The sequence below is a fragment of the Corvus brachyrhynchos genome, unplaced genomic scaffold, assembly GCF_000691975.1.
Source record: "Corvus brachyrhynchos isolate BGI_N302 unplaced genomic scaffold, ASM69197v1 scaffold255, whole genome shotgun sequence".
NCBI classification, from domain to species: domain Eukaryota; kingdom Metazoa; phylum Chordata; class Aves; order Passeriformes; family Corvidae; genus Corvus; species Corvus brachyrhynchos.
In genome coordinates this window covers 5990279-6005238 of record NW_008238358.1, presented here as the reverse complement: position 1 = coordinate 6005238, position 14960 = coordinate 5990279, and the positions used below count along the sequence as shown (strand labels likewise).

At 39.5% G+C, this 14960-nt stretch overlaps 1 protein-coding gene across 2 annotated transcripts in view; it reads left to right on the top strand.

Annotated features, from left to right (window-relative positions):
- LOC103616562 (mitogen-activated protein kinase kinase kinase MLT) overlaps window positions 1–14960 on the top strand; it is an 85661-nt gene that overhangs the window by 46253 nt on the left and 24448 nt on the right. The window contains exons 10-11 of one of the 2 annotated variants that reach the window (XM_017735609.1): window positions 3832–3967; window positions 14662–14706. In XM_017735609.1, coding sequence (XP_017591098.1) covers window positions 3832–3967; window positions 14662–14706 — 181 coding nt within the window. Of the gene's footprint in view, window positions 1–3831; window positions 3968–8183; window positions 13212–14661; window positions 14707–14960 lie in introns of those variants that run through there. The other variant, XM_008634753.2, reaches the window with a different exon arrangement.

Genomic DNA, 14960 nt, shown 5'->3' with positions numbered 1-14960 from the left:
ACCACAAAATAGGGAATTTTAATGAGGCCTGGATATCAGAGCCCTGGAGAAGGGTGAGCTTGGGAAAAGCAAAAGTTATGCTTGTTCCTTTGAGGGACCTCTGAATTAATGATCCAGATACTGCACTTTCATAAGGATACTGCACTTACCAAAGCAAATCAAAGCTCAGACAAGCTGGATTGTGTTTTTCCCCACTCTTAAAAAAAGGCAAGCTGAGGTTCTTTTTGTATAGACATGCCAAAACTGTAGCTATAATAGCAAGCAACTGGAGTCTTCAGTATCACTGCCTGGCTGGCATGAAAACTGAGAGTGGGCTGAATCTATACATGACTGGTGGAGTTGATAACACAAATGATGCTTTGACTTATCTATATAATGTGGTCTTATTTGCAACATTTTCTGGTCTTAATTTTTGTATTAATAACACATTTTGATTTGCTCGTTCTGTATTTCTTTAGAATAGTTCAGTGTCTTCTTTCCTAACTGTTCTACACGTGTTTGGCACATTTTATTATTTAATAAAATAGGGGCACTGTCTTACGCCCGAGTTGCGTAGGTCTGCCCTATGTTTAAGTCCATATTCTGTGATCTTTTTGGAGCCCTTTCTCAAGTCACTTGTATTACAGTAGGAAAAAATTACTGTAGAAGTAATGATGTTCCAATTCAGTGAGAGATCACATTTGTCTGCGTTTAGTCATGTAGACTAACTGCATCTCTCCTTCCATCCTCTCCCTTTGAGTGGCTGCTCCAATGATTAAAAAAGTTTATTATTGATACTTAAATTAGTGTAGTAAGTCAAGACACATAAACAAATGCCAGTCATTGTTTTTAATCTGGGAATGTTTATCATTATAGTTTCTCAAAATGCAGTGTTTGTTCTTCAGTGTCACAGAATGAAATTATTCTAGAAGAACCAGTAAACTCAGACTGCAGAACTACAGAAGCAAACAAATCCACATGTCCTACCATGTATAATATTTCAAGCTGCTTCATTTATGGAGTAGGACTCATTAACTGGGCAATGTACAGTAACTTTCTCTTTAATTACACAGTTTCATTATGCAGTGGAATTATTTTTCAGAATGCAACGGTTTTTGCAGACTGACCTTGTATTATAAGAGAAGTTTCTGTCTAATGAAGAGAGGTAATTACAGTACAAAATAGACTTTTGACATAGAGAAAACTATTGTTACCAGGACTCCCCTAGTGCATAATATTATTTTAAAAGAGAATGTAATTTACATATGTAAAAAATAATAGCTGTGTGTAAGTAGCAGCGATGATGAGAGACAAACTAAGAAAAGCAGTGCTTGCAACTGCTCTCAAATTGCTCTGTAGTTCCCGCAGTAGATAGCATAGTATGTGTTGCACCTGCCAGAAAGGGCTTATGAGGGATATGGGTGTCTGGGGAGGAGTCGCTTTCTGACCTTTGGTCCAGTGCTTTTTAGTTTGTTCCCTCATTGTCTCTTCATTACAATGTGTGACCACTTCCTACCCAGCACAGAGATCTTGATCTATGCGTGCCTAAATATGACAGAGAATTTTTCTTGAAATCTGAAGCATGATAATTATGAGGGGCATTTGTTCTGACCACCACATAGAACAGCTCACTCAGCAGGACTCAAGTGTGATAAATGCCTATGTCCCCAGGTGGCTGATTTCTGCAGTAGAATTAAACATGATGGTAAAGTTTGCAATAGGATTTGATGGTTATTCTAGCTCTGAATCCTTTCACTGTACTTTGTAAGCATTACTCTCTGACAGAGGTATCTTATCAAAATGAGAAATCCATAAAATTTGGAATATTTATATTATTTGATTTGCTTAAATAGACTCTTTGGGTATGCTATTTTCCCACATTGAGAGGCTGAACTCTTTTAGGTTGATAGTGACAAAGAGTTTAATCATTCCATGCCAGGACAGGAGTCCTGGAAGGAAGAAGTAATTCTCTTTCTCCACCCAAATAGAAATGACAGCTAACTCTGTTAGTCCTTCTACTTTCTTTATGAAAACATTAGAAGGAGCATATTGTGCCGGTTTGGCCAAATTTAGAGATATATCCTCTGAGAGAAGGCAGGTCACCACCCCTCCCCCACCAGGTTTGGGGAAAAATAAATTATCCTCAAAGGAAAGTGAAAGAGATAAAAACTATTTATTTAACAAACACACGGGAAAAGGAAAATAATGCTAAATAATAAAATCTTCCGCTGGGAAACCTGGGAAAGTGTTCGAGTCCTCCCTTTGGTCTCCTTGGAGCTGGGGCTTGGGCCAGGGCCAGGCCCTCTGTGCCCGGTGGAAAGTCCTCCCAATGTGCTCTGATATTGAAGCAGTCCAGTGGAAAAGGGAGAAAATCCGAAATTCCAGGGAAGGAAAAAACTTCAGCTCTCAGTCTCTCTCCGGAGAAAAAGAAACTGAACAACTGGCCAAAAACTGACCTGGGGGCAGCAAGCCGGGTGCTTCTTCACTCCCCTGCTGCAGCTGGGGGAAAAAAAGTCACTATCTCTGTGTGACCTCGGACAAGCTGCAAACTGCTTTGAAAAAGTTTTGCTCGGTTTTCCTTCCTTCTCTCAGGCTCAGTTTAGAGGCATAGAAAGGCACAAGAATTAATTTCTGGGTATAGGGCAGCGAATATGGGATACACATCATAAAGTCACCCCAAGACACATATTTTGTTCACAGTGTGTTAACACAAGAAAAATAACATGGAAGTTTGAGCAGAGTATTTGGCCTTGCAAAGTCCAAATAGCTATCTTTGGAGCTCTCTTTAGGGTCTCTTGTCTCCTTAGGAGCTCACTTTTTCAAGGAGAAAAATAAAACACTGTGATTGACTCTTCCTACAACTGTCAGGATACAGGTGGCAGGCAGTGCACAATCTCCCAAACAGGCACAGAAATGGTTTGTTAAATGCAAGTTCAACCTCTGATAGAAATTGGTGATTTCTTTTTGATTACCCCACAAACAAAAAATATGTCTGAATCTGGTGACATAGTTGTTGTTCACCTTCTGTGTATTTGTGTAGTGCAAAACAAGAGCAGTCCAGTTCATGTGTTTAAAATGTACTGTCCCTCAGAAAGCATGTCAAAGGAAACTACTTTCTTAAGGGAGGTACGTGCAGTGAAACCAAATAAAGATGGTATCTACAGCTTCTTAGAGTATTGCCTTCGTTTCCTTCCTTTCCTACTTTTCGTAGTACTTTTTTGCATGTATGGTGAGAAGGGGGGAGAAATAAACCAAATCCTTTTCACAACTGTTCCAAACTTGAGAAGCTTGTATTTGTAACCATTTGCAGGGCTGGGTCATATCATGGTTTGTATTTTTGCTCTTGTAGCTTCACGTCAAGAAACAGGAAGGTTAAGTGGGGAAAACATTCCTCCACAAAATGCTTCTGTGCATTTTGAGTGTAAGTCCAAATAGTATTTTATAGTCAAGTTATAAACCCAGACAAACGGGCTTCTTGGACTGCCTGTATTGTGTTGCTAATGCTTGTCCCATTGCCAGTTCTTAATGCAGTTTCTTTATGGATCAGATCATGTTTCATGATGCTGGGGGGAAAAAAAGGCATTTTTGTTTTTAAAATGTTTTTGTTATATGGTATTTTACTCTTTTAAATGTTATTTTTCTTCAACTGAAGGTATTATGGTTGTTCTCAAGTATAAACATTGCCATTTGTTCCTAAAGCTGTGAAAGACTTTGCATTTGGTAATTAAATGAACTGCTTGAGTTAGTATTGTACTTTTCAGCCTTTCACATTTAATTAACATTCAAGTGGGAATTATGAACAATTTATATCTGTCAGGAAAAGACAAGATGTAACAAATTGTCTCCGTGCAGATGTGAAATTGAGGCAACCTTAGAGAGACTAAAGAAACTGGAGCGTGATCTGAGCTTTAAAGAGCAGGAACTAAAGGAACGGGAGAGACGTTTGAAGATGTGGGAGCAGAAGTTAACTGAACAATCAAATACTCCTGTAAGTAGACAATAATTCAATCTTTCATCTTGTGTCAGAAGTATTTGGAGCTTTGTCTGTGTAAATCTCAAGACACACCAAGGAAGTAGTGCTCCTGTTTTCAGTTGCTCCTTTGGGCCAATTTTATTGCATCACTCCAGATAACAATATTTTTTAAAAATTTCATCTAATACATTAGATACCACGTATTACTGATGGTTCATATTGTGACGTGGGAATTTTAAGTAGTGTCCCATTGATTTATTTAGAGTTCTCAGCTTAAAAAGTTGTTTACATTCAATAAATTCTTTTTTCAACTAGAAAGTTTTTGACTTTATAGGATGCAGGATTTGGTCTTAAATGTAAGAATCATTTGTATCTTCTAGAAGGCATGTCAGGAAACTTATGCAGATTTTTTTGATTCTGTTCTTTTTCTTTGAAAAGAAGCAAATTCACATTCTGTGAAAAGGGGGTCAAAATTTGAAGTGTTGATTTAAGGTTTTGTTCATAGTTATAGTTAACATAACTTTGACTGGCCAGTTACCAGTTGGTAGAACTGCCACATTTCTATTAGTCAATTGAACAAAAAACCTTCCTTGCATTATCTTGAACTTCTTAATGAAATACTATGCTCTTCAACCACTGATTGGCAGGGGGAGGACCACAGGGTTAGTGCATGGCGAGACATATTACAACAGAGTTGTTAAAAAACAATACTGTGATACCTATTTGTTTTTAAAGCACTAGCTAAAACAAATACCAAATTGAGATTGCAGTAGTGTATGATTTTTCTTATTTTCACGATTTTATCCTATTTAAAACCTTGATTCCAGCCAGACCCCTTTTACATATGACTTGTTTTTAAGGCATAGCTTATTGCTGTTGTTTGAATGAAGTTGCATTTATGTTCCAGCTGCGAACATGCAGTAATGAAATCATGGAGGATAAATGTTTTCCTATGTGCAGATTCTGTATGTTTTCGGTAGATATCTCTGTGCCTGCTTTAACACTTGCAAGATTTCAGTAACTGAGCTGTGGGCCATCCTCTATCCTGAGCACAGCATGAGACACAGCCTTAACGAGCAAACCTTTTCACCAGCAAGGCCCTTGGGTTTTTTTATGCTGTACTTGCTTATGACTTGTACTTTTCACTTAGAGCTGGCATTGCTGCAAGAATAAAGCATTGTGCTAAGGCCTATTGTGCTAAGCATGAACTGTCTTTCTGCATAGCATTAACCCAACTCTCCTATTGCATTTAAATGCAATTTCTTCTAATAGAGAAATATAGGTTTGTTTTTTCTGTACATTTTAAGTGAACTGTTACACAAAACATATTTTTTTAAAAGCCCTTTTATTGGAAAAAATTTGACATACTGGCAAAAAAAGGGCTTGTTCAAGCAGGATTGGATTTTCTGTAACACTGGTTACACATACAACTATATTGTAAATTCATAGCTGTAAATCATTTACAAAATACTGTTGGGCATTCTATTTGCAAGCTGTAATCCTTGGGAGTCAAGCATCTGTCTCCCTTCATTAGTTCAGGCAGTGTCTGCTCGGCAGCACCAAACTGGAGGGCTAAACCAGGGAGCTGCAGTGCTCAACTTTAAACTACCTTGACTGTAAAAACAGGAGTAAAGATACGGCAGCCAGAGGTGTGACACATCTTAGAGTTCCCATGAGGCATAAACCTGGTTCTTAGCCAGTGCTAGGCCTCGTTGTGTCTTAGCTGGTACTCTTGTCCCTGCTCTCTGTTCTGCAGTCACTTCTTCATTTTGCTCTGCAGCAAAGACCAGAGGCCAGCAGTGGTGTGCAGGAGGAGAAACTTAAACCAAGTGAATAGAGAACAGCGAAGCTGTCTCTGCCACTTGATTTCCCAATGTTGTAGCGTTGGTAGAAGCTTCATCCTGCATGGTAGGTAACTACGAGTGGCAGGCTGCTCCAGCTCCAAAGAGTAAAGTGTAGCTTCATACACTTCAGCATGAAGGAAGGATGAGTCCAGTATTTAGAAATGCTTCTGTGCATTTCTCTCTGCTCTTGTTTTAACCTTATTTCTGCTGCATCTTATGCAACAGACACCTTTGAGTCTGATCTCTGAAAATTCTTTTGTGTGGATCTCCAAGAGCCTCTAGCACAAGGGAATCTGGAGTATTTTGGTGGAGTAAAATATATCCATAGCTGCAGTGAAATGGGAGACTTCTCTTGAAAGAAGATCTGACTTTAAGAAGGTAGTGTATGTAGCTAAGATGAACCTCTTATTTAGAGGAAGACAGTGAGCAAGGCATGAAATCCATATACTCACTTGTGATGCCCTGTACCTGCAGGTGGTAATTTAAGAACCATGGAATTTAGAGAGATTGGTGGATCCCAGCCATTTCTAAATGTCTCTTCTGATAGTCATCATATGCAATGTGTCACTAAAGGCATGTCCTGTCCCAGCAAACTCTTTAAATTCTCCAGATAACAAGATGGCAAAATATGGAGGAAGTAAAGTGATTATAATTTGCAAAATGAACCATTCACAGCTTACCCACTCTCAGGCATTGAACAGTCCGTGACACAGAAATGTATTTTAGTGGAAAGCTGATGTGCAGCTTTGTTGATTTTTGTAGGGAATTCTTCCCATATGTCAGGGGATGCTCTTTGGAGCTCAACTGACTATAGCTACCTGGCAATGCAGTGTGTGTGCTGTGTACTAGGTGTTTTTTTTAAAAAGATTCCTTCTTTTTATCAGGAAGAGCTTTTGGTGATCCTTGATCCAACTAGCACTCTGTTGATGTCGTAACTGAGTTTTTTTGTACAGCCAGGTGTACAGAAGCTTAGCTGCAGGTTCTTTCATCACTTAGCTATAGGGTGCATGAAGAGTATTTAGGGCACCCCATCATCCCACCCTCTCAGTTTTATTTTTGTTTCTTAAACCCTGATCACTAACTTTGCTTAACCACAATGCAAATAGTAAGTCTATGTAAGCAGGGAAAGCTCAAGGGGAACAGAAGACAAATACTGTCTTTTTTAATGATAGAAAATCAGTCAATGTAAGTGGTTTTACCAAGAAATGGGCACTCTTTGAGCAACCTGGCTGTGAAGCCTCCTGTATCACATTCCAGGGCATCACTATAATCACCCCTGTAACCTGTTGTGACCAGCTGCCTTTGACTCTTTAGTCAGTTTTCTGGTTAGGTTAAAAAAGATATGAAAACCCATGAAATTTGGATAGGTAGTTTTGCAAATGCTTTGGAAAGAAAGGCTAGTGCAGGTGTTCACACACAGCTCCTTTGCTGTTGTTTTAGTAGGTAGTTTAATTTAGGATGAAACTCCTGAGTTTTTATTCCCTGTGAAGCACAGGCAAACATGTCACAGAGGTTAGAGCCTGGCCACTCAGAAGAGTTATTAATCATTTAGCTGAAGAGGGCACATTTCATTTGTTACTACAAACAGACTGGATCAGGAGAATGCCATTATCTGTAGGTGAAGTTTATGTAAGTAGAAATTTAATATGATGTACAACCAAATGACAGATGTCTCTTGATACCACTAAAGAAAAGAAAAAAAAAAAAAAAAAAAAAAAAAAAAGCTGAAGAAGCTGATGAGCTGACCAAAACCACCTCTCTTCCCCTGCCTGCTTGTCCCTGGGATGGCTTCTGAAAGTGTGGTGCTGGTACAGGCTGCAGGCTGGTTCTCCTGTCCTTTGCATTGGTGAGAGACTCATTTCTGATCGTGGCTGTTGCAGGGTGACCCTTTCTCTTCTTTTGAGCATACACTCAAAACCAGTCTGCTGTGGCTTTCAGTTCTGATATTTAGGGGCTCCTACTTCTACACAAACTGCAGAGCTTGTTTGGGTTCTCTGGTCTTAACCTGATTTATTCTTCAATCCTGAATCCGGTTGAATTAAGCAGCTCCAATTGCCTTGGAACCAGTCCACCTGGTTGGGAAATGTTGTATTCTGTTTAGTGCTGTACAGAATGAAGGATTGAAGAGTTTGAACCTTCTTTTGTCATGAAAGCTCTGTTGCCTGTGGTTCTTGCCATGCCACTCAGTGATTTTGCACTTTGTTTTAAGAACAATGACCCCAGAAGGACGCTGTCTGTTTTAATGAATTCTTACTTGACCTCCATGTTTAGATTCACTAATCGTATGCTTTCTGTTGATTGCTGACTAATCTGGTGGTGTCTTTTTCCTTGATTTTTAAATTGGTTCTAACTTTCACTTTTGCTCTGTCCTTTCCTCCTTTAAATAGTTTTTCTTACCTCTTGCTGCAAGAATGTCTCAGGAGTCTTACTTTGAATCTAAAACAGAGGAGTCAAACAGTGCAGAGATGTCATGTCAGATCACAGCAACAAGTAACGGGGAGGTAGCTGGCATGAACCAAAGTCTGAAGGCCTTGATGATGACGGGCTTTGGGGATATCTTCTCTCTGAACCAAGCAGGATCTGTCCTGCATTCTGGAATGCAGATAAACATGCAAGCCAAAAAGAATTCTTCTAAAACCACCTCTATGAGAAAAGGGAAGAAAATCAACATGGCTTTGGGTTTCAGTGAATTCGACTGGTCAGATGACGATGATGATGATGATGATTTTGATGACACAGATGATAGCAGTGAATGAAATAAGTTGTAGAAGTAACCCTGAAATCGTTTTAGCAAAACAAAACAATAAAGTTTTAGAACAAGAATCATGTCAGTTTGGTCTGTTTAAATCCTGTAAAAGAACAAAAAACCAACAAACAACAACAAAAAATATCTTCTCCAGGCTGAGCATATTTGTATGTAGAAAGATACGTTGTTTTTGTTTCGATTGTGCTGACTTATTTCTGCTTTGATGAAATTTGGAACTAAACTTTCCAAACTAATTGAGATTATTATTATTTTAAGAACCATGATTATATCTATAATTCCTAATGCCTGATTACAGAAACTATGGCTTGATAAATTTAAGATCTGGAAACACTGGGAGAAACTTCAATGCCTTTAATGCCATTAATGTACTTCAAATTTTTCTTTTGTGTTTTTTGTCATTTCCCTTACTCCTTTAATTGTCAATCATATGCATATACTTGTACTTCCAGATTTGCTATTCTCTGCATCCATTCTTTCATACTGGTGTAGTGAAGGGGTTTGCTGTGTTTCTAATTTAATGCCCTTTTCAAGGCAGCATTGTGGGAAGTCACAAATAGGTTTCTAGGAAGAGAGAAGCTTGGGGGGGAAGAGAGGGGTTAGTTAAATATAAGGTTTAAACTTGAATAGCAGCAGAACCCAGATAATCCCTATTAGTAGATGATTTGTATAAATGTTCTTTTTTCCCCCTCACGTGTATGTGCATGTGTATATAATTCACGCTAGCAAAGTAAACTGCAATCAGACCTCTGCATCTATTATCAGATATTGTGATCTAGAAGCTAATTTTCAGTTATGTTGATGTGAATCCATGAAGCCTCATTAACTTTGATGGACTTATTCTTGTACCTGAGAGCAAAAATCGGTGTTTGTAAATTTTGATTCTGTTGTATCTCCTAAACAGCATGTGCCATCCTTAGAAAAGGACAAAGAGAAGCTGCTATGACATTTCAGCTCGGGCCCTACTACTGTGGCTTGTGTGAAATTTTCCAATGGCAGTAACATCAGGAATATTTACTAGTCTCTACATACCTGTTTTTTGCAGCTACCTTTCTTTTAAAGTATTGTTGCTGCTGTTACAGCTTACCATAAAATTCAGTGTGTAATAATCTGCTGCAATAATTGTCTGCCAGGCACTTATGTTGAAAGCAGTGAGGATGTTTCTCCTGATGACCCCTTTAGTAGTGATGCAGAAGGAGGGAGGGAAACCAGTGCAAACACAGATGCAGGTTAGAAAGGAAGATGTTGTAAAATATTTGCCAAGGAAGAAGGGCAGCATTTCAAAAGAAAAATGTTACTGTGTAGTTCAGCAGTAGTGGGAATAAGCCATCAAAATTCCATTCTCAATTACTGGAAGGGTTTCTTTTATGAAAACTTCTGGTTTTGAGTGGCTTCTTTAATTATAGGCTTGCCTGTTACACAGCTCTAACCTACATATTATCATGTTTGGTGGATAGCTTTGAGAAAAATGGATACATTAGATAACAGCAGGCCTGAAATCATTACATGTTCACTTAACAAAACAAAATTCTTTGAAGGAGTTTTTCTAGAGTAGGCACCTCTTTGGGTTGTGAGAAAGAATTGTTTTATCCTTGAGCATCAGCACTGGTCTGGCAAGTGCTGCGCTTCAAGCTGGCCTACTCCATTCAGGTTGCACAGGATTAGACCCAGCTGAGATGCGTAGCTCCTGCAGGATGTCATTTAACCTTCTTCCAAACAGTTGCAAATATATTGATGTGAAGTTAACCTTCTTGTATCTGGAAGCTTTTCTCATGAGGAAATTATAATTTAAATGGTGCGGTACATGTACAAAGTATCCCAAGGAGGAACTCCTTCGGCTCAGGTGGGGATGGCTTCTTGGGTCCATCAGAGCAACCTGATTTGAGGGAGAAGAGGAGACTTGGAAGGGCAAATAATGACATGGAAATAAAAACAAATAGCCTTTTCCAGTGCAGATTTGTACTATTTTTGTAAGTCTACGTCTGCTAACACCCACAGCAATGATACTATTTTTGTAACTGCCACTTTGCACTCAGCCAAATTTGATGGATTTGTGTCATGTAGTATGTGCACTTTAGATCTTAAGATGTGTGTCATTGTGCATGAATTACTGTACCACATAAGCTGTGTAGGGTTGTACAACTGAAAACAAAATTTGGTTCAGTACATTTAGAATTCAAAAACCCCCAAAAATCTGTTCCTAGCATTGATATTTTGCACTTTTTTGGCGTTTGACAATCTCAGAGCACTTCATGCACATTTATGTTTGTGTGGGTTTTAACTGAATTTGTAAATTCACTTTTTAATCTTTACAGAAATAAAAATAGTTAAGTAGTATGACACTGATTTTCGTAGTTGCAAAATCACAAGGTTTAAGTCTGTCTTCAAGGTTTTGTGCTTACCCAGGGGTGTAACTTACATCAGCAAATATCATCAGAATGTGGTAACGTGCTTGTAGTAATTTCTACTATCTACTTGTTTCAGTATTTTTGAATGGAACAAGATGGATTTTTTTCCCCTTTGCCTTTCTTTCCTCATGTTGTTTGTCAAAGCAAATTAAACTGTATTAAGGGAAAATTAAAGCTCTTGTAAAACTTCCCCATTCATTTGAAGTAGCAAAAGTCATCTCTGAATTGTAGGTAAGGTACTGACTTGTCAAAGTCTTCTGATGCGGTTGAGATAGTGTTATACTTAGGATATTGGCTGTGCTTACTGAAAAAGTAGTGGTACTGGTCGCATCTTTACTTTCCTGGGATGAGTTTCATACCAGATGTCTCCAGTTTACAAGCCGAATATCGTATGTGAGAATCAAGCTGTGTTGTTTCTGCCTCTGAAATGCTTCTCACTAGATAAAAGCTTTAAAAGTGGCTCTGGTGGGCAGGTATGGTGTTTGGAGGAGGTCAGAGTATTTCATCTTCCATACCTGATTTTGCTCTGCAGCGTATCCCAGTCCATCTTCTACCTGTCTCATCACCAGGTTATATGAATCTCCAGAACAGTCCACAGCCACAGTGTGTCAGCTTATGAAAGCATTAACCAAACCCAGAAGGCATTTCTCTGGCTGCTCTGGACCAAAACCAGAACAAACCACCAAAAGCCTTCCTGTACACACCTCTCAGCTCACTAGGCCATTCCAGGTCTTTTGGGTTCCCAGTTTTCGCTGTCTTCCATAAACCCTGAAGGTATTTGCAGTAAAATCGCTGCATTTGGTGGAGGGGAAAGGTAAGAACCAGGCCTGAACTTCTCATTTTTACCAGGCTGCTGTACTGCAAACATTGACTTAGGTGGGTAAATGGCCTCAGAGAAGAATGGGGAGGATCGACTTCTGGCTTGCTTAAAAGATGCATGGTCAGCTGGGACCAAGACAGGATGCCCATCTCCCAACTCCCTTTCTTTTCCTTCAGCAGTGGTGAAAAAAAATGGAAAGGGGACTTAATGGAGGAAAACTTTTGCTCTAGTCATTTTTGTGATGATGACATCACTAATTTCTTGGAGTAGCAAGTGCCTTAAGGTACAGTGTGTAGGTGTGCTGCATCGGCAGCCATTGTGTGCTCCCTGACATGGAGCTTGTCCCCTCTGGATGGGAGGCGCTTCCTGGAGGTGAGGTCTGGCGTGGCCTCTTGTCACACAGTCATGTTCTTGACTTGTCATTTGCTTATTGTTCCAGAGGTTTTCTTAGATGTTGATTGCCTTTCCTTCTGGGTTTTAAAGTGTTTATTCTGAGTTAAAAATCTGATGCAGTAATGATGGGTATTGCTCTCAGCAGTAGCAATAGATCTGTAACGTGCATATAGCTGTTAAATATTCAGCAGTATTACTGTGCATCTTTAGTGCTGTACTTCCTTTTTCTGTAATCAGGCTGCTTTTACAGGTTTTTAATAAGACATCTGACTTGGCAGAGGTTTTAACTACAGTCCTAGGTAGAACGTTCAGGTAGATAAAGTAAGTTCATTTAGTAATTTTCACAGCCCTTAAAATGTACTGGTAGGAATCTGGAGGAGAGACCTTTCCCCTTTCCCCCAGGCTTTGACTTAGTGTACACTGTAAAATCTGCACAGAGATTTCTGATGTGTGAAGATCTAATTTTAAAACTGTAGAACCAAGAACTTTCTTTCAACATTTTATATTGTGTGCTAAATATTCATATGCCTTTTAAAGTCAGATATAGTCCACTGCATTTCTTGCTTTTGCACTACTGAAGAAGTTTTGTACTGAATAATAGGAGTCGATGCTACTTACACTTCAAGTTTGATCTGATGGAATTTGAATAGAAAATATTTTCACAGTGTTAGAAAACTTCATTTTCCCTTCTGAAAAAGCAAAGCTGAGCGCAATGCCTATGCCAAGATTCTTGTGCTGTAAACTGAATATATAATTTGTGTGGAACATGCAATGTTACACTTCTGTGTGGTAAAATCTTGCAGTGTCAGTTATCTTCCTTATTGCACTTGACATACCATGTCTTGTTTTATTCACACTGTGGATTCAATTTTCCAGTGTAAAACCAAAGCAAACAAACAAAAAGAAATCATACAATGTATTAAATTTCCTTGATTGGTGTCCTAAACTTTCTTTTGATGTGAACTTTTCCCTTGCTTCTCTTTTGTTCCAAACTTCTATTTTGCAATAAACATTTTGACAGTAAATTTTATGCATTTGTGTCACTGTGTAAAACACTGGTGTTCCAAGAGGTTCCTTATTGTCTGCTGGTTTAAGTCACTTTTTTGTATTACTCACTGTGTGACATTTCTCCTTTATTCTCCCATTAAAAAAAAAAAAAAGAAAGAATACAGAACTATTCTGCCACTGGTTATATTTAAACATGAAGAAAGCTGAAAAAACCCACTGTACATCTAAAAATGCATTATCGGACTTCTGCAGTAAATTTTTCAGTTGTACAAATTACTGTACCAGGCTCCTGCTGCAGCACCAGCCAGTTTGACTAGAAGTACCTACAAAAGGCACAGCTCATGGCCTCCTGAGGGTGTTCACGATTGCCACTTGCCCTTCCTTGTACTTAAGTGTTGCTCCCAGCAGTACTTTTGCCTCACAGCATTCTGCCCAGGCTGCAGGTTGTTGTTAGTGTGCAGCTGGAGGACATGCTTGGCTTGTGGGTGGGGGCTGGGGAACCTGGGGGTGGCAGAGCTCTCCGGAGCAGGTGGCAAAGCCATGGGGGCTCGTGGGTAACCGAGCTGAGTCTCTCATAAATTACTGTTATCTACATCAAAAGAGTTTGCAACTACACCATGATATGAAGCTTCTGGGAGACGCTGACTGTCCAAACTGTCCAAATACAGATCTACAACAATTAATCTTAACCCTTTAAGCTGGATAAAATGCGAAGAAGGTGAAGCTTGGGATACCATATACCTGAATGAGTAAAATGGCAATCACTGTCACAGTGACATCTTCTCCTCTGTCAGTTTTCAGATCATCCCAGAATTTTGTTTAATGCAGTGGTTTCCTAGTGCTTCAAGAGCTAAGACCATCTTGCATCCAACAAAATGTAGGAGGAGGCTGGGAAGTGCTGTACTCCCCCAGCCTTAGGGGAGCAGTTACAAAGCATTGGCAGAAACAAAGAGAGACTTGTCTGTACATGGACAGGAAGACAATCTGCAGTGGCCAGACTCCAAATTCTGTTTTTGCTGCTGTCCAGTGAAATTTTCCCTTCCTTTTGCAGAAAATGTCCATCATTTGGGAGGGAGTCATAACCCCAGCATTATTTTCATTGCAGAAATCAAGTGGTACCAAAGCCACAGCAAAAGCCTTCCTGTAGTGTCAGAACCAAGAGGAGAGGCAGCTAGAGTCCCTTGCCATCGGATGGTTTACTCTTGCTTCCTGAGTTGTTTTTGTTGGAGATCTGCTGGTAGTTTTATCTGCAGAGAGTGATAGGATTGATTTAACACTGCCAACACGCTGTTGGAGCCAGCCCATGATCACTGTGAATCCAATGGTTTAGTACATCAGTACAAGTCACAGCCTAAGTCCTGCGCTTTGCAGGGAAAAAGGAACAGAATAGTATCGGCCACCAGAGTAAAATTTGGGTGGAGGGGAGAAAAATGGTCAGATGGTTTTCTTTTCAATTCGTATCTCTCACACAGTTGCTGCCCTCCTTTGATATTTGTGCATGGACCGAAGAAGATGTGGTGAGTATTTTGTGTTAATGTGGCCAAGCTTGAGCTGCTGGAGCTCTCTAACAAATTACAGTGGATGTGGTGGGAGGGAGGGCCGGATCAGAACATCTAGGGTGAGATGCTGTTTGTTTGGTGAAACTTGTGTCCCAGAAAGGCCTGGAAACGACCAGGAGTAAATTAAGAATTTGAGTTACCTTCCTGAAACAGCCACATTCTCCAGTGTCCAAAAAACAGTGGGAGCTGGGAACTGACAGGAACCAGGAGGG